We start from the raw sequence: 20,170 nt of genomic DNA, 5'->3' as shown, positions 1-20,170 counted from the left end.
AGGTATTTGGGGAGTGGACCAGTGAATAGAAGATCTCTGTCTCTCTGACTTTTTAATAAATAAAAATTTAAATAAAAAAATAAAAGAGATTCTACTCTGCTGTTTGGGAGGTATTCCTTATTTCTGAGTTTGAGAATACCGGATAAACATATTTGAACCTAGAAGGAAATTTATATATCATTCAATTTAATTTCTTTGTTTTAAAAATAAATTGTGATTTAGAGAGACTTTTACATTCCAAAGGAAACATACAGTTCATGGCAAAGTCAAGCTTAGGAACTCAGGTCCAAACATGTTTACATCGGGGCTAGTGCTGTGGCGTAGTAGGCTAAGCCTCTACCTGCAGTGCTGGCATCCCATATGGGCACCAGTTCGTGTCCTGGGTGCTCATCTTCTGATCCAGCTCTCTGCTAATGGATGGGAAAGCAGCAGATGATGGTCCAAGTACTTGAGCCCATGCACCCATGTGGAAGACCCAGAGGAAGCCCATGGCTTTGGATTGCCCGAGCTCTGGCTGTTGTGGCCATTTTGGGAGTGAACGAGTGGATGGAAGACCTTTCTCTCTGTCTCTCCCTCTTTCTGTCTCCTGATTCACTTTGATATAAACTTTCCTTGAAAACTATAGACATGGGCCAGTGTGTGATGTACGGAGTAAAGCCACTGCCTGCAATGCTGAATCTGGGATGTCTGGGATGTGAACCAGCAGATGGAAGATCTCTCTCTCTCTCTCTCTCTCTGTCTCTGTCTCTGTCTCTCTGTGTCTCTCCCTCTCTGTAGCTCTTTCAAATAAATAAATCTTTAAGAAAAGAAAAAAATAAACTATAGACATTAAAAAATTCTTCCTTTCTACATTTGCCTTACGAATTTGATTATTTTAAAATAAAGATTTATTTATTTATTTGAAAGAATCACAGAGAGATGGAGAGGGGGGAGAGAGAGAGAGAGAGAGAGAGAGAGATACCTTTCATCTGCCTATCTGCTAGTTCACTTCCAAGATGGCTGCGACTGGGCTAGGCCAAAGCCAGGAACCAGGAGCTTCTTCTGGGTCTCCCACGTGGGTGGCAGGGTCCTGTGCATTTGGGCTATCTTTTGCTGTTTTCCCAGGGAGTGGATCTGAAGTACAGAAGCTGTGTAGAGGGTGGAGGAGGGCGGTGTTGTGGCGTAGTAGCTAATGCTACCTGCCACACTGGCATCCTACATGGGGGCTGGTTCCAGGCCTGTCTGCTCTACTTCCAATCCAGCTCCCTTTTAGTGCACCTAGGAAAGCAGTGGAGGATGGCCCAACTGCTTAGGCCTCTGCATGCACGTGGGAGACCAAGAAGAAGCTCCTGGCTCCTGGTTTCCATTGCAGCCATTTAGGGAATGAGTCAGCCATGGAAGATCTCTCACTCTCTTTGTCTCCACCCGTACCGCACCCCCATCCACCCACCCCCCTCTGTAACTCTGATTTCCAAGTAAATAAATAAATCTTAAAAAACAAAGGCAGAAGCCAGGACATCGGACATGAAACCATGCTTATATAGGATACCAGCATCACAGGCAGTGTCTTTACCCACTATGCCACAGTGCTGACCCCTTTTAATTTTTTTTTTTTTGTGAGAATTAGATCTTAGTTACTTGGTTTATTTTTCCTATGAATATCATGGATTAGATTTTAAAGCTTTATTTTGCCTCAAATAAGAAGTCAAAATAAGAGCACCCTACTGTCTTGTATGTCAGTGTTAGGAACAAGAGTTCTGACCTTGCTTTTGCTGTCTAATGCAATACATCCTTTTCTAACTACCTTCCAGAACAAATATGTCTGAGAAAAATATGTATTTAGTTGCCTTTCTATTTTTTCTTTAAATGAGGTACGGTGTAGTCCAGTTTAACTCAAGCCAGAATTTATGTAGGCTTCATGGTATTATTCCACAGAGTGGTGCCACTGATACCCAGGAAGGCTTGGAGCAGTGTGGAGGTGTCCAGAGATGGATAAGGACACTGGTGTTGTGTGGTTCTTGGCCCGAGAGACGTGGCACCAAGGCTCATGGCAGGAAGCAGTAGTGCTACTCATGTGGATGTGGGTCCAGGGAATTAATGTTCAAGGCTGAGCCCCAAACCAAGAGGGGCATTGCCTTATGTACAGTCTTAGTTTCTTTGTCTCCCTTATATGTTTGCATACATTTCAATTGGATATTTTAAGGCTACAGGGTTGCTGTAGGTTACACATTCCCATGCCGGTATGAATTATGCCACGTTGTTCTTTTTGTTGTTCTGGGAGGGCCCTCAGGTTTCCTTTGCTCCGAGAGTGCCCTTGGCTTTCCTTCTGAGAGCCACTCTCTCACTGGGGGCCTTTCTAGGCTCCTTTCCCAATAGATTTCTTAGACTGAAGTTTCAGTCTCTGAGCCAAGTGTTGGTTACTTGAGGGAAAAAGTGTGAGGCCAAATGGTTTTTATGTTAATATACTCTTCCTTAGCAAGTATTACTCAGATTTTTCTATTGATGACTCTCATTTATAACATACCACCTATAAATTTTGGAGTTATGAGACAGAAAGGATTTTGAGTTGGGTGAAAGAAACAGCTTACCCTAGCATCCTACTAAAAACATCTTTGATCATGAAAATAAAATGATAAGAGAATGGATTTTATTTATCTACAGCGTGTATCATGTAGTTGCTTCCTGTTTTTCCCCATAAATGCTTTTTGTTGGGCCTAGTGAATGAATATTTATTTATTTATTTATTTTTAAAAGATTTTATTTGAGAGTTAGAGTGAGAGGGAGAGATAGAAAGGTCTTCCATCCGTCAGTTCACTCCCCAGAAGTCCGCAATGGCTGGAGCTGTGCCAATCCGAATATTTATTTTTTAAGGATTTATTTATTTGAAAAGCAAAGTTATATAGAGAGAGGGTGAGACAGAGATCGATCTTCTCTTCACTGATTCACTTCCCCAAATGGCTGCACCTGCCAAGGCTAGGCTAGGCCAGGCCAAAGCCAGGAGCCTGGCTCCACTCAGGTCTTCCATGTCGTTGGCAGGGGCCCAAGCACTTGGGCCATTTCCCATTGCTTTACCAGGCATATTAGCAGGGATCAGAAGTGAAGCAACTGGCACTTGAACCGGTGCTCCAATGGGATGCTGGTGTCACAGTGGGCAGCCTAACCCCTGCCCTACCACAGTGCTGGCCCCATGAGTGAGTATATATATACACGAAATAAAACAAAAGATACAATTAGATGCAACCAGCCATGTGTAATAATTTGGTTAAGTGTGGGTTCATTAAGTGTGGAATTACTGTATAAACTCGCAAGGGCACAAGACCTGGATATTGTTGTTAAAATATCAGTGTCTGCCACTGCTGCAATAACAAATGGTTCTTGGTTTTTAGGTTTCCTCCTTCCTCACCTCTGAAGCCATATCCAAAAAAGCCCTCATCCCAAAAGGATGTTATTAAGTTCCCAGCGTGGAATGATCCCCCACCGGGCACTTCGCAGGAGAACATCCCAGTGAGGCCGATTGTGATGGTGAGTGCCGTGATTCACGGGTGGAGGGGGTGGCCCACGGCTGCGACCTTCTGTCCCTTATGAACAGTGGTGTGGAAGCACTGTAAAACAGTATGGTGATTGTCCCCACTGAGGGCCCAGTGACCAGGCAAGATTGGCCCTCACGGGTTTTCTCTCTTGCCTGTCGCCATCTTGATTGAATACATGGTAACTGCTTTCATAGGTTCAGAATGAACAGATTTCTGTCCAAACTCCCTTTTCTTGTCCTGTAATTTATTCTTTCCCACTTTGTCTTCTCCTAAACTTTGTTATTAATCATTGACAGTTGAAAATGAGAAGGTTAGGTTAGGCCATGGAGTATTATGGAATGACTTCTGATACAACGTATGAACAAATGTAGATTTTTCCAGTCCTGGGAAAACCTCAGTTCATGGTAGAATGGACTACCTCTTTTCTGTATACCTTTCCTTAAAATATCCTCAGTATGGGGCCTGTGCTGTGAGCGTAGCAGGTTAAAGTGTGGACTGCAGAGCCAGCATTCCATATGGACTCTGGTTAAAATCCAGCGCTCCACCTCCAATTCAGCTCCCTGCTAACGTACCTGGGAAGGAACGGAGGACGTTCCAGGTCCTTGGGCCCTTGTACCTATGTGGGAGACCAGGAAGAAGCTCCTGGCTCCTTGCTTTGGCCTGGGCCAGCCCCACTGGTTGTGGCCATTTGGGGAGTGAACTAGCAGATGGAAGATATCTCTCTTTCTCTGTCTGTATGTGTCTCCTTCTCTCTCTGTAAGTCTGCATTTCAAATAAATAAATAAGTCTAAAAAAAAAACTCCAGTAGAAGACTACTGCAATTGAGATAATGCAGAAAAATAAAAATGCAGAGAAAAACTTTATAAGGCAATTTTAAAGAATTGCAATAACACTGATGCTCTAACTGAATCTGGATTTCTAAGACTAGATGTCCAAAGCATAGTTTTGTTTGCAAAGATGTAATGTAACTGTTTTTAGGCAGCATAAATAAAACAATAATTTTTTCCTTTTTTTACATTTATTTTTTATTTATTTCAAAGAGTTATAGAGAGGAAGGGAGAGGGAGACATACAGAATATTCATCTGCTGATCCACTCTACAAATGGCTGTAACAGCCAGGGCTATGCCATGGGGAAGCCAGCAGCCCAGAGCTTCTTCTGGGTCTTCCTCTGGGTGCAGGGGCCCAAGCAGTCGGGCGTCCTCCTCTGCTTTCCCAGGTGCATTATCAGGGAACTGGATCGGAAATGGAGCATACATGTCTTGAACCAGTACCCAAATGGGATGTCAGTGGCAGCTTCATACAGCTAGCTACATGACAGTGCTGACCCCATTAATTCATTTTTTTTTCTGAAAGGGTTGTGTTATATCTCAGTTTGGAGAGACTAGTTAAGGAGTTTAGATTTTATCACAAATAATTCAAGGAAAGGAATGACACCAGTATTAGAAGTGGGGACTTCATGAAAGCTTGTAGATTTGTCAAGATGGTGATAAATTTGGTTTTAATTATGTGGGAGATAAAGCTGGGTTACAGTAAATGGAATTATCTAACACGCAAAAGGAGATCATGGCCTTGGAACTTGGAGGAGAGGTCATATTGGGTATAATAATTTATTCATTCAATAAAGATAATATTTCATGTCACTTGTTTGCTATGCATTGTGCTGAGTTCTGCAGATGCAGTAATGTGTGACTTGGTCTATATTCTAAAAGCACTTATAATCGATTGAAGCATGTAATATGAAATAGACTGTTAAAGAAATAGAAATACAAAAGATATTTGAGGACCTTTGGATTTATTTCTACTAGGGAGTATTAGTTACCATCTGATAGTTCCTCTTCTGGGGAAAATTAAATCACACATCCCATGAAATCAGGTACTTTTTAATTTAATTTTGAAGTTTTCATTTATTTTAAAAATTTTTTCCCAGAAACCTTTTATTTTTTATTATTTTTAAAATATTTATTTATTTGTTTGAAAGGCAGAGTTACAAACGGGCAGAGGCAGAGAGAGAGATGTCTTCTGTCTGCTAGTTCACTTCCCAGATGGCCACAAGGGCCAGAGCTGTGCCAATCCAAAGCCAGGAGCCAGGAGCTTCTTCCAGGTCTCCTACGTGGGCTGTTCAAATAATTGCTTCTCATAGTGTCAGTTTCACTTTTACAGGTTTCCTTTTAGGTGCTCTGTTAGTTGTCACAGATCAGAGAGAACATTCGATATTTGCCCCTTTGGGACTGGCTTATTTCACTAAATATGATATTTTCCAGATTCATCCATTTAGCTGTACATGACCAGATTTCATTTTTTTTAACTGCTGTGTAATATTCCATAGAGAACATATCCCATACTTTCTTTATCCAGTCTTCCATTGATGAGCATTTAGGTTGATTCCATGTCTTGGCTGTTGTGAATTGAGCTGCAGTAAACATGGAGGTGCAGATGACTTTTTATTTGCTGATTTCATTTCCTTTGGGTAAATTCTGAGGAGTTGGATGGCTGGGTCATATGGTAGGGCTGTCTTCAGATTTCTGGGGTATCTTTAAACTGTCTTCCATAGTGGTTTGACCAATTTGCATTCCCACCAACAGTGGATTAAGGTACCTTTTCCCCCCATATCCTCGCCAGCATTTTTTTGTTTGTTGATTTCTGTATCAGAGCCATTCAAGAACTGGGTGATGTGAAAACTCATTGTGGTTTTTTTTTTTTTAAGATTTATTTTTATTTATTTGAAAGTCAAATTACACAGAGAGAGAAGAGGCAGAGAGAAAGATAGAGAGAGATGGGGGAGGGTCTTTTGTCTGATGGCTCACTCCCCAGTTGGCCACAAGGGCTGGAGCTGTGCTGATCTGAAGCCAGGAGCCAGGAGCCAGGAGCTTCTTCAAGGTCTCCCACGTGGGCGCAGGGGCCCAAGGACTTGGGCCATCTTCTACTGCTTTCCCAGGCCATAGCTGGATTGGAAGTGGAGCAGCTGGGTCTTGAACTGGCGCCCATATGGGATGCCGGCACTGCAGGCCAGGGCGTTAACCTGCTGCACCGCAGCGCTGGCCCCTCATTGTGGTTTTGATTTGCATCTCTCTGATTCATCATTCTCTTCTGTTCTGTAGGGTTTCTGATGTGAAGTCATCTGTGAGTCTAATTGAAGATTTCTGAAAATAATCTGTCGTTTCTCTCGTGCACATTTCAGAATCTTTTTTATGTTTTACTGTGGTGAGTTTGCCTACAGTGTGTCGTGGTGAAGATCTTTTCTAGTCTTATCTATTGGGACTTCAGTGAACTTCCTGTAGTTGGATGTCTCTCTTTCTCCAAATTGGGGATGTTTTGTGTAATTATTTCACTAAAAATGCCTTCTAATCCATTCTCTCCAACCTTTAGGAACTCCTAAGACCCATATGTTCGGTTGTTTGATAGTATCCCATAAATCTTCAACACTGTTTTTTAGTATTCTAATTCTTTTTCTTGATGTGAGTACAAAATTTCCAAAGATTTATCTTCTAACTTGGATGTTCTTTCTTATGCCTCATTGAGTGTGTTCTTAAGGTTTTCCACTGTATTTTTCATTTGTTCTACTGAATTCTTCATTTCCAATATTTTGTTTTGATTTATTTTTAAAATCTCAATTTCGTGGGGAATTTTCATTGAAGTCTTGTATGGATTACTTTAGTTCATGAATTTGCTTCTGATTACTTCTAAGTAATCCTTTGATCAATTTTTTGAATTATATTTTTGGCTTTTTGTCAATCTCTTCATCTTCACATTCTACTATTGAAGTGTTATGTTCCTTTGAAGGCATCATATTGTCTTCCTTATTCTTGTTTCTTGGTTTGCTGTGGTTATTGTTAGGCATTTATGGTGATACTTGTTTTTTTTCCCCTGTGATGACTTTTTTTTTTTTTTTTTTTTTTTTTGGACAGGCAGAGTGGACAGTGAGAGAGAGAGACAGAGAGGAAGGTCTTCCTTTACTGTTGGTTCACTCTCCAATGGCTGCTGCAGCTGGTGTACTGCAGCCGGCGCACTGCGCTGATCCAAAGCCAGGAGCCAGGTGCTACTCCTGGTCTCCCATGCGGGTGCTGGGCCCAAGGACTTGGGCCATCCTCCACTGCACTCCCGGGCCACAGCAGAGAGCTGGCCTGGAAGAGGAGCAACCGGGACAGAATCCGGTGCCCCGACCGGGACTAGAACCCGGTGTACCGGCGCCGCAGGCAGAGGATTAGCCTATTGAGCCGTGGTGCCTGCCCTGTGATGACTTTTATCTTTGTACTATATCTCTGTGGCTTAGTGGAGTGTCCACTCTTTCAGTGAATATCCAAAGGCGTGTGCTAGGTGTGGTTAGGGAGCTCTATTCAATGCTCCAGGCTGAGGGGAGTGTCCAAGGTGTCTCTAAAGTTGGGTGTGGTAAACTTTTTTTTTTTTTTTATCAGAGGGGAAATTTGGCCTGATCTGTTGGCGTATTTGCTTGCTCAGCTCATCTCAAAGGAGACCATGCCTGGGGCCTAGCCTCAGTGGGTGCAGTTTTCATCTGTTCTGCCACAAGAACCACACAAAGGATCTGTGCAGCCTTCCCTGTGAGCATGGATCCCACAGCAATGACCCTCACCAGGGAATGAGGGAGCCCCAAACATGTGGAGCTTCTCAGAGTGACTGCCCAAAGTCCCAGACACAACCAGCACCCTCCCATTCAGCCACAGTGTTTTTACAGTCCTGGCACACAAGCCTCCTACAGTAATGAGCATGCAGCCCCTTATCAAGTCTTCCAGCCAGACTCAGATGTTTTCTCTCTGCTGGTTGCTAGGCACTCAGACATGAGTTGTGGCAGCTGTTAGCTTATGTCCAAAATGGTGCCCTCCCTCTCTCACCTAGTTATAGGACATTGGTGCCAGGTGGTTGGGGAGAGAGAAATATGCCCCTTCTTTTTCCCTCTAGGTTGTCAGGCACACTCTCCCTTACAGGGCTCCAAGCTGGGCCCATGCTAGGCTCTTCCTACAGTTTTATCGCCACTGTCTTGGACTGCTACAGTTTGGACTCACTTCACTCCAGAGCTGGTGCTGAGGCTCTCGGCTGCTGGTTTTCAAGTCTTGTTTGTCCACACCCTCCATGTAGTGTCCCCACAGTGTCCCCCCATTTGTGTGGAATTTCCTCTGCTGTTTTCTCCTTAAGTTTTCCCTGTGATTGCATTCTCTCCACTTTTTTTTTTTTTTAAATTATCCTACCCTAGACTAGAGCAGTAAGTGCCCTCCCTACTTCACCATCTTTCTCTTTGTTATTTTTTATTTTGGTATTTAAACACCTAATATGAGTTTTTGGAGTATTTAATAGTCATTTCTCCTTTAGAAGGTCATCCAGCTTTTCTACAGAAAATAAAATCATGTAATAATGTGCTTTTATATCATTGGTAGAATAACTTACCTTTTCTGTCCCTTCTGATTCCTAAGGTTGTAATGTTCCTGGTGTCACCAGGTGTTCATTAGCACATTTCAGTCTACTCTTTAGGGCCTTGCAATGACAGCTTCTGTTTTCAGTTTCTCCTTTGTTAAGAGCCCTAGAGGAATATACGAGGGGCTCAGATCCATTAACCTTTTTTATTTTCCCTCTCCAAAATCTTCTTATTAGGTTTCTTCCCTGGCCATATTTATTTACTTTACCTTAATAGTAGGGGTTTGAGTTCCTTGCTTACTGTGTGTATTTTCTCCAAAGCATGGGCTCCTGCTTCTTGGGGATCATCCCAAGGAACAATGGCTGACCAGGATCTGTTTCTCCAGTGAGAATTTGATGCTGTTTTTACAGTGATGAGGTTAACAGCTGATTAAACAAACAGATCATCCTTCTAACAGACCTTGAGCTTGACATTTTTTTCTTATACGTGATTTTGCTTCTTTCCTGGCTTCCATTTTGCTTGTTGTTTTTGTTTTCTTTTCTCCTATCTTCTCTCTTGTCTAGCCATTATATAAAGCAAAAATAACTTCAAATAGACAATTACAGTTCTTTGTGTTTGCTGATGAGCCAGTGTAATGTGGTGGGTGTTAGTCTGGGCTCTGGATCCAGATTGTTAGATTTGAATCTTGGTTTCTCCAGTTATTTGCCATATGAACTTGTTTCTCTGTTTTGCTTATTGTATTTGTGTCTGAATTTTCATATTGGGGAAACTAGGACAATCACTGTACCATTTGAGGTAGGATTGCTGTGAGAATCCAGTGATTTCATCCCTATGAAAGGCTTAGAATAGTGCCTGGTACGCAAGTGCTCACCAACTATTAAGGATTATTGTTGTTATTAATTTATTTCATAGAACCATTTATGGAAAAACAAAGAAGAAAATGAATCATTCATTATATAATATAGAGATAGTTACTATTACTAATATTTTGTTTCTTTTGTATATTTCTTCCAAGTGTATTTTTAACACAAAATGAGCTCATGTTGAACTGTTTGGTAGCACAGTGTGCTGTGCCCATTTTTTGATGTTAATAAACATTTACATCATCTTTAGTATCTGTGTCATGTGTAATGCAAATGTGATTTTTTTTCATCTAGTCCTTTGCTATTATATATATGTAGTGTTTCCAGTTTTCAATATATAAGCAATGTAGTAAGTTAAAGCCTTACATATAAATACTTGAAAATAAACATGAATATCTTAGGATAAATTTTGGAAGTGGATTTGCTAGTCAAATGCACTGATTTATATACCTGCCTTCAAAAACAAATACCTTCTTTAGGTACTTCATTTTCATACATCCATGTGGTGGTATTTACATTTCTTTCTTTTCTTTTCTGAAAAAAATTTTTATTTGAAAGTCAGTGATAGAGAGATTTTAAAGAAAACTTTTATTTAATAAATATAAATTTCATAGGTACAACTTTTGGATTATAGCAGTTCTCCCCCACATACCCTCCCTCCCAACCCCAAACCATCCCACCCCCTACTCCCTCTCCCATCCCATTCTTCATTAAGATTCATTTTTAATTATCTTTATATACAGAAGATCAACTCTATACTAAGTAAAGATTTCCACATTATCCACCCACACAGACATGCAAAGTGTAAAGTACTCTTTGAAGACTAGTTTTACTGTTAATTCTCATAGTACAACTCATTAAGGACAGAGGTCCTACATGGGGAGCATGTGGAGTTCCTTGGCTCCCCTAAGTAAAGAATTATGTCATCTGCAAATAGGGATAGTTTGTCTTCTTCCTTCCCAGTTTGTATCCCTTTGAGTTCTTTTTCTTGCCTAATGGCTGTAGCTAAAACTTCCAGTACTGTATTGAATAGCAGTAATGAGAATGGGCATCCCTGTCTGGAACTGGATCTTTTTTTTTTTTATTAAACTTTTATTTAATGAATATAAATTTCCAAAGTATAGCTTATGGGTTACAATGGCTTCCCCCCTCCCATAACTTCCCTCCCGCCCGCAACCCTCCCCCCTCCCGCTCCCTTTCCCCTTCCATTCATGTAAAGATTCATTTTCAATTCTCTTTGTATACAGAAGATCAGTTTAGTATATATTAGGTAAAGATTTCAACATTTTGCCCATATAGCAACATCAAGTGAAAAAACTACCATTGGATTACTAATTATAGCATTAAATAGCAATGTACAGCACATTAAAGACAGAGATCCTACATAATTTTTTTTTTCAAAATAATTAATTTTCTATGCCATTTCCATTTTAACACCAGGTTGTTTTGTTTTTTTTTTTTTTTCATTTCCAATTCTCTTTATATACAGAAGATCACTTCAGTATATAATTAGCAAAGACCTCATCAGTCTGCGCCCACACAGAAACGCAAAGTATAAAAATACTGTTTCAGTACCAGTCATAGCATCACTTGGCTTTAGACGACACATTAGGGACAGATCCCGCATGGGGTGTAAGTACACAGTGACTCCTGTTGCTGACTTAACAATTTGACACTCCTGTTCATGGCGTCAGTAATCTCCCTAGGCTCTAGTCATGAGTTGCCAGGGCTATGGAAGCCTTTAGAGTTCGCTGACTTTGATCTTATTCTGATAGGGTCATAGTCAAAGTGGAGGTTCTCTCCTCCCTTCGGAGAAGGGTACCTCCTTCTTTGATGGCCCCGTTCTTTCCACTGGGATCTCACTCACAGAGATCATTCATTTAGGTGTTTTTTTTTTTTCCCATGATATCTTGGCTTTCCATGCCTGCTATACTCTCATGGGCTCTTCAGCCAGGTCTGAATGCCTTGAGGGCTGATTCTGAGGCCGGAGTGTTGTTTAGGACATCTGCCATCCTATGAGTCTGCTGTGTATCCCACTTCCCATGTTGGATCTTTCTCTCCCTTTTTGATTCTATCAGTTAGTATTAGCAGATACTTGTCTTGTTTGTGTGATCTCTTTGACTCTTAGACCTATCAGAGCTATCAATTGTGAGCTGAAATTGATCATTTGGACTAGTGCGATGGCATTGGTACATGCCATCTTGATGGGATTGTGTTGGAATCCCCTGCACATTTCTAACTCCACCATTTGCGGCCAGTCCGATTGAGCATGTTCCTAATTGTTCATCTCCTCCCTCTCTTTAACAGGGATCACTTTTCAGTTAAAATTTAAACACCTGAGAATAATTGTGTGGAACTGGATCTTAATGGGAATGCTTCCAACTTTTCCCCATTCAATATGATGCTGGCTGTGGGTTTTCCAAAAATTGCCTTCATTGTATTGAGGAATGTTCCTTCTATACCCAATTTGCTTAGAGTTTTCATCATGAAAGTGTGTTGTATTTTATCAAATGCTTTCTCTGCATCTATTGAGATAATCATATGGTTTTTGTTCAGCAGTTTGTTAATATGTTGTATCCCATTGATTGATTTACAAATGTTGACCCATCCCTGCATACCAGGGATAAATCCCACTTGGTCTGGGTGGATGATCTTTCTGATGTGTTGTTGCATTCTATTGGCAAGAATTTTGTTGAGGATTTTTATATCTATGTTCATCAGGGAAATTGATCTGTAATTCTCTTTCTCTGTTGCATCTTTTTCAGGCTTAGGAATTAAGGTGATGCTGGCTTTGTAAAGAATCTGGGAGTATTCCCTCTCTTTCAATTGTTTTGAATAGCTTGAGAAGAATTGGATTTAGTTCTTCTTTAAATGTCTGGTAGAATTCAGCATTGAATCCATCCAGTTATGGGCTTTTCTTTGTTGGGAAGGCCTTTATCAGTGTTTCAATTTCTATCTCAGTTATGGGTCTGTTTAGGTTTTCTATGTCTTCCTGGCTTAATTTAGGTAGGTTGTATGTGTCCAGGAATCTATCCATTTCTGCTAGATTTCCCAGTTCTTTGCCATACAATTCTTTTTTATTTCTGTGATGTCTGTTGTTACATTTTCTTTTTCTTCTTTAATTTTATTGATTTGGGTCTTTTCTCTCCTTCTTTTGGTTAGTTGGGCCAATGGTGTGTCAATTTTGTTTATTCAAAAAACTAGCTCTACATTTTGCTGATCATTTGTAAGTTTTTTTGCATTCAATTTTGTTGATTTCTTCTCTGATTTTAATTATTTCTTTTCTCCTACTAGTTTTGGGTTTGGTTTGCTGAGTTTTTCTAGATCCTTGAGATGCATTGATAGCTCATTTATTTGATGCCTTTCCAATTTCTTGATGTAGGGACCTACTATTATAAACTTTCCTCTTATCAGTGCTTTTGCTGTATCCTATAAGTTTTGATATGTTGTGTTGTCATCTTCATTTCAGGAAAGTTTTTGATTTCTCTTTTGATTTCTTCTGTGACCCATTGTTCATTTAGGAGTATGTTGTTAAGTCTCCATGTGTTTGCATATGCTCTAGAGATTCCAGAGTTGCTAATTTCCAGCTTCATTCCATTGTGGTCTGAGAAGATGCATGGTATGATTTTGATTTATTTAAATTTGATGAGACTTGCTTTATGGCCTAGTATGTGGTCAATCCTGGAGAAAGTTCCATGTACTGCTGAGATGAATGTGTATTCTGCAACTGTAGGATGAAAAGTTCTGTAGATATCTGTTAGATCCATTGGGTCTATAGTGTCGATTAAATCTGCTATTTCCTTGTTGATTTTCTGTCTGGTTGATCTATTTATTGCTGAAAGTAGAGTATTGAAGTCCCCCAATACTATTATTGTATTGGAGTCTAAGTCTCCCTTTAAATCCCTTAACAATTCTTTTAAATAGCCAGGTGCCCTATAATTAGGTGCATATATGTTTATAGTAGTTACATCTTCCTGTTTAATTGATCCTTTAATCATTATATAGTGCCCTTCTTTATCTCATTTAGCAGTTTTTGTATTAAAGTCTATTTTGTTTAATATTAAGATGGCTACACCAGCTTTTTTTGGTTTCTGTTAGCATGGATTATCTTTTTCCATCCTTTCACTTTCAGTCTGTGTGCATCTTTGTTGGAAAGATGTGTTTCTTGTAGGCACAAAATAGATGAGTTTTGCTTTTTAATCCATTCATCCAGTCTGCTTTTTAACTAGGGAGTTGAGGCTATTTACATTCAATGTGATTATAAGTCACATAATAATGTGATAAGTAATGATAAGTAATGACTTTGCCCTGCCATTTTCCCAAAGATATTCCTAATTCATACTTTGAACTTCCTTTGATCTTTTACTGAGAGTTTCTTCCTTTACCTTCTTTCATGTTGATGATGATGTTTCTGTGTCTAACATATCCTTAAGCATCTTTTGCAGGGCTCGATGGGTGCTGACAAATTCTTTCAATTTCTGTTTGTTGTGGAACATCTTTATTTCACCTTCATTCACAAATGAGAGCTTTGCAGGATATAATATTCTGGGATGACAGTGTTTTGCTCTTAGGACTTGGACTATATCTCACCATTCTTTCCTAGCCTGTGGGGTTTCTGATGAGAAGTCTGCTGTGAGTCTAATCAGATATCCTCTGAAAGTAATCTGGCATTTCTCTCTTTCACATTTTAGATTCTTTTCTTTATGTTGTACCGTGGTAAGTTTGATTACAATGTGTCGTGGTGAGGATCTCTTTTGGTCATGTTTATTGGGGGTTCTATGTGCTTGGATGTCTTTTTCTTTCTCCAAACCTGGGAAGTTTTCTGCTAGTATCTCACTAAAAAGGCCTTCTAATCCTTTCTCTCTCGCCATGCCTTCAGGAACTCCTAGAACCTGAATGTTGGGTTTTTTCATAGCATCCTGTAGATTCCCGACAATATTTTTTACATTTCTAATTTCCTTTTCTTTTTTTTGGTTTGACTGAATACTTTCCTGTGCTCTGTCTTCTAAGTCCGATACTCTCTCTTCTACCTCACTGATTCTGTTTTTAAGGCTCTCAAATGTGTTTTTAATTTGTTCTGTTGAACTCTCCATTTCATTTTTGTTTGTCTTCAATATCTCAATTTCATGTTCTGCTAAATTCCTCATTTCATTTTGGTTCCTCTTTAAGATTTCGTTTTCATGAGAGAGGTTTTCTGTCCTGTCCTGTATGGATTTCTGTAGTTCATACATTTGTTTTTGATAACTTCTAAATGTTCTTATCATAAATTTCCTTCCTCCCTCCCTCCCTGGCTCCCTTCCTCTCTCTGTGGCAGCTTTTATCATTGTACTATGCCTCTGTAGATAAGTGGAATTTCTCCATTTCTCCTTTCAGTGAATCTCTAGAGGCTTGTAGTGGGTGTGGACAGAGAGCTCTGTTCAGATCTCCAGGGTTAGTGGCTTGCCTAAGGTGACACACCCAGGTTTGTCATGGTAAATCTCTCTCTCTCTCTCTCTAACCAGAAGGGAAGTGTATTCTGCGCAGTTGAGCTCTTCTCAATGGAGACCAGTGCCTCAGTGCTAGCTCCAGTAGGTATAATTTTTGTCCGCTCTGTCCCAAGGACCACACAAAGGATCTGTGCAGTCCTTAGTGTAAGTTCAGCTTTCCCAGCAATGTATCTCATCTGTAAACCAGGAACCCCCGAGATTGTGGCATCTCCCAGTGAGACTGCTCAAAGTCCCAGCCACACTGTGAGTGCTCCTACACACCCTCAGTTTTTTTCACAGTCCCAGTTCAGAAACTTCACACAGTCACAAGCTCCTAGTCCCCTGTTATTTCTCCCCACCAGAGTCAGGAGTCTCTGCTCGGCTGATTGCTGGGTACCAAGACGAGGTGGTGCAGCTGTTATGTATGTCCAAAATGGTGCCCGCTCTATCGGCTTGTCACAGTACACCTTTGTAAAGTGATTGGAGAGAGAGAAACGTGTCCATCCCATTCTTTTTTTTTTTTTTCCTCCTCTAGTTTGGCTGCACCCTCAGTCCCTACCCCCTACCCCCCACCCCTGGGCTTCAAGCCTTGTTCCCTCTAGGCTCTTGATGCTGCTTTTTTGCCAGTGTCTCAGGCTACTGCAGTCTCGTCTCACCTCACTTTCCAGCGCTGGTGTGTAGGCTCTTGGCTGTGGAGTTCTGAGCAGCGGGCGCCCACACACTCCATGTAGGTCCACCGTGTCCCTCCTATTTAAATAGGTAGAGTTTCCTCTCCCGTTTTTTCCCTAACACTTCCCTGAGACTACACTATCTCCACTTTTTTAAAACTGTCTTCTCCTGGGCTAGAGCAGTAAGTTCCCTCCCTACTCCGCCATCTTGGAACCTCAGGATCAATATTTTCCATCTACTGGTTCACTCCCCAAATGGCAGCAGTGGCCTGGCCAGGCCAAAGTCAAGAGCCAGGAGCTAGGAGCTTCTTCTGGGTCTCCCACATGGATGCAGGGGCCCAAGTATTTGGGCCATCTTCTGATGCTTTCCCAGGTCATCAGCAGGGAGCTGGATCACAAGTGGAGCAGCTGGGACTCGAATGGGTGGGTGCCCATATGGGATGCCAGCACTGCAGGTGTAGGCTTACCCTTCACCACCACAGTGCCAGCCCCTGGATTTCTTTTGTAATTCAGTAATTAAGCAAAAAAACAAAAGAAAAACAGATAACAGATTAAAAAGAACTTTCTTACTCATTTCCAAATATTAAGGTTTTCCTCCAATACTACTTTTGCCAAAAACTACTAAAGTAACTCTTTGCAAATGACTTCTTATGTGTTCTTGTCTTTTTTTTTTAAAAAAAGACTTATTTATTTATTTGAAAGAGTGTCAGAGAGTGAGGGAGTGACAAAGAGAGGTCTTCCATCCACTGGTTCACTCCCCTAGATGGCCACAGTGGCCAGGACTGGGCTAGGCCAGACAGGAGTCAAGCACTTCTTCCAGGTCTCCCATGTAGGTAGCTGTGGCTCAGGCACTTGAGCCATTTTCTGCTGCTTTCTGAGGTGCATTAGCAGGGAGCAGGATCAGAAGTGGAGCAGCTGGGATCATATGAGATACTAGTGTCTTGGAGACAGCTTTACCCCCATGCCACAATATGGGCACCTGTTTTTTGTGTTTTATGCTCAAAATTCTCAGTGATTTCCAAAAGGATGTTTTACGATTTATGTTTAGTAGCTTAAGTGTGAGAAAAGAGGTTCTAAGAGTATTAAGGGGTAACGTGGTGTGAACTGGGGCAAATGAGTAGCCTCTCTGACCTTTCATTGTTTTCTGTATAGGGCATCTCTGCCCTCTGTAGCAGTCCTTGGGGCGGGGCTTCCTTTCCAACACTGTTCTTATTTGATATATCCTTGTAAAAAAGAATTCTTGAAAATACTGCATTTTAAACAGTCACTCAATTTGGACAGTCAGTTTGGTTATTCCTTCAGTTAATTTTGATTAACACAATTTTGTTTTACCGCCACTTCACTGATTAGTGAACTCCTACAAGAAAAATCCCAGTTAGTGTCATGCATATTGCCACAGCTGTTTTGCAACTCATGAATATTGTTTTATAGTGTGACCCAAACTTTAAGAGCCATTCTTTACTTTTCTGAGGTCTATGCAAATAAAATTAGTTGTATTTCTACTTATTTTAAACCAAATTATACATAGACAAAGATATTGCTCAGAAAATGATACCATTTTATATTGAAACATTTGTTTTTTCTTCCTGTCCTTTCTCTTTCCCTCCCTCTTTTTTACTCCCCAATGCCCACTTCCCATTAGAATTCTGAGATGTGGTACAAACGTCACAGCATTGCTATTGGAGAGGTGCCAGCTTGCCGACTCGTCCACCGCAGACAGCTGACTGAGGCCAATGTGGAAGAGATTTGGAAGTCTATGACATTATCATAGTATGTACATTCAATATTAATGAGGAATTTTAGTGATTTTTTTTTCTATTTTGCTTGCTCATTACTCTGCATATTTAATTTTGTGAAATTATAAGAATCTGAACTTTGCCTTATTTGCAGCTGTGTTGCTTAGAAAACATAATTTTACTGAGTTCTGAGGGTTGTTTTTATTACTGTTTATATAGTAGTTAAAAATAGGAACTTAAAAGTTCTTAAACCTTCTAGTAATACTCAAACCTCATAAAACTCAAAATGGAAAATTTGATCTCCTAGATAATTTGATATAACATAGGTATAATAAAAATTAACAGTGTTAGAATAAAAGCAATTTTTATCACTAGAATATACTGGTAGCAGTTTCTCACTTTTGGATAAGCTACTGTTTGTTTTTATAATATTTTTACTTATATAATATATTAGTCATTAGGCCCATGACTATAATATAAATTAAAAATATGTTATCTCTGGCCTGGCTCTGTGCTGTAGTGGGTTAGACTGCCTCCTGCAGTGCCACCTTCCCATGAGGGAGCTGATTCAAGTCACAGCTGCACCACTTCCTTTTTTTAATTTTTATTTTATTTTTCCCCAAATAAACCTTTTATTTAATAAGCACAGATTTTGTAAGTACAGCTCTAGGAATATAGTGATTCTTCCCACCATACCCATACTCCCACCCCACCTCCTTTTCCCTCTCCCATTCTCAGTCCCTTACTCCATTAAGATTCTTTTTCTATTAACTTTATACACAGAAGACCAACTCTATACTTAAGTAAAGATTTCAACAATTTGCACACACACACACACAAACTGAGAACAAGTTTTACAGTTAATTCTCCTAGTACAACTCATTGAGGATAGAGGTCATGCATGGGAAGTGCACAGTGACTCCTGTTGTTAATTTAACAATCACCACTCTTATGTATGACACCAGTGATCATCCGAGGCTCTTGATATGAGATGCCAAAGCTATGGAAGCCTTTTGAATCCACAGTCTCTGTCAGTATTTAGACAAGGCCATAAGCAAAGTGGAAGTTCTCTCCTTTCTTCAGAGAAAAGTAAATCCTTTTTTGATGGCCCCTTCTTTCCACAGGCGTCTCACTAACAGAGATCCTTCATGTAGGATTTTATTTATTTATTTATTTATTCATTTATTTATTTATTTTTTGCCACAGTGTCTTGGCTTTCCATGCCTGAAATGCTCTCATGGGCTTTTCAGCCAGACTAGAATGCCTTAAGGGCTGATTCTAAGGTCAGAGTGCTATTTAAAGTGATTGTCATTCTATGAGTCTGCTACATGGACTGCTTCCCATATTTGAACATTCTTTCCTTTTTAATTCTATCTATTATTATTACCAGACAGTTGATCTTATTTATATGATCCATTAACACTTAATCCTATCTATATGATCAATTTAACACTTAATATTGTCACTTAAACACTTAGGATGGCATTTTTATCACCTAGCTTAATGGAATCTGGGGTCCCATGGCAAATTTTTAAACTCTAACCTTAGAAGTAAGTCTGTAGGAATGTATGCAGAACTGTACAGCTTAACAGTAACAAACTTCTTCCTCCCTCTCTTATTCCCATTCTTATTTTTTACTGAGGTCTATTTTCAGTTGACTTTATACACATCAGATTAACTTTATGTTAAATAAAGAGTCCAGCAAATAGTATGAAGAAGAGGGGGAAAAAAAAGAACTTCAGACAACAGCTGTTCAAGTCATTGTTTCTCAAAGTGTTAATTTCACTTCTACAGATTTCCTTTTAGGTGCTCTATTATCACAGATCAGGGAGAACACATGGTATTTGTTCCTATGTAACTGGCTTATTTCATTAAGTATGATGTTCTCTAGATTAATCCAGTTTGTTGCAGGTGACCAGATTTCATTTTTTTTTTTCTATTGCTCTGTAGTATTCCATAGAGTACGTATCCCATAATTTTTATCCAGTCTTCAATTGATGGGCATTTAGGTTGATTCCATGTCTTAGCTAATGTGAATTAAACTGCAGTGAACATGGGGGTGCAGTTAACTCTTTTATTTGCTGATTTCATTTCCCTTGAGTACATTCCCCAACTCCTTGGTCAAATATAAGTTGGTTGTAGATACTTGGGTTGATTCTTGGCATTTCTATTCTGTTCCATTTGTCTATCCATTTGTTTTTGTACCAGTACCAGGCTGTTTTGATTATAACTGCCCTGTAGTTATGTCTTAAAATCTGGTATTGTGATCCCTCTGGCTTTGTTTTTGTTGTATAAGATTGCTTTAGCTATTTGGGGTCTCCTGTGTTTCCATATGAATTTCAACATAATTTTTCCTAGATCTGAGACGAATATCTTTGGTGTTTTGATTGGTATTGCATTGAATATGTACATTGCTTTTGGAAGAATGGAAATTTAGATGATATAAATTCTTCCAATCCATGAACATGGAAGATTTTCCCATTTTTTTGTATCTTCTTCTATTTCTTTCTTTAATGTTTTGTAATTCTCATTGTAGAGATCTTTGACATCCTTGGTTAAATTT

At 39.9% G+C, this 20,170-nt stretch overlaps 1 protein-coding gene across 1 annotated transcript in view; it reads left to right on the top strand.

The window, feature by feature from the left end:
• Nucleotides 1-20,170, top strand: part of DEPDC1B (DEP domain containing 1B) — a 118,153-nt gene that overhangs the window by 40,396 nt on the left and 57,587 nt on the right. The window contains exons 3-4 of the mRNA XM_062211738.1: nt 3,366-3,501; nt 17,514-17,641. Coding sequence (XP_062067722.1) covers nt 3,366-3,501; nt 17,514-17,641 — 264 coding nt within the window. The remainder of the gene's footprint in view (nt 1-3,365; nt 3,502-17,513; nt 17,642-20,170) is intronic.

Source organism: Lepus europaeus, chromosome 15 (genome assembly GCF_033115175.1).
Source record: "Lepus europaeus isolate LE1 chromosome 15, mLepTim1.pri, whole genome shotgun sequence".
In the NCBI taxonomy this organism is placed as follows: domain Eukaryota; kingdom Metazoa; phylum Chordata; class Mammalia; order Lagomorpha; family Leporidae; genus Lepus; species Lepus europaeus.
Note: the sequence above shows the minus strand (reverse complement) of the source record. Positions and strands in the feature narration are given on the sequence as shown.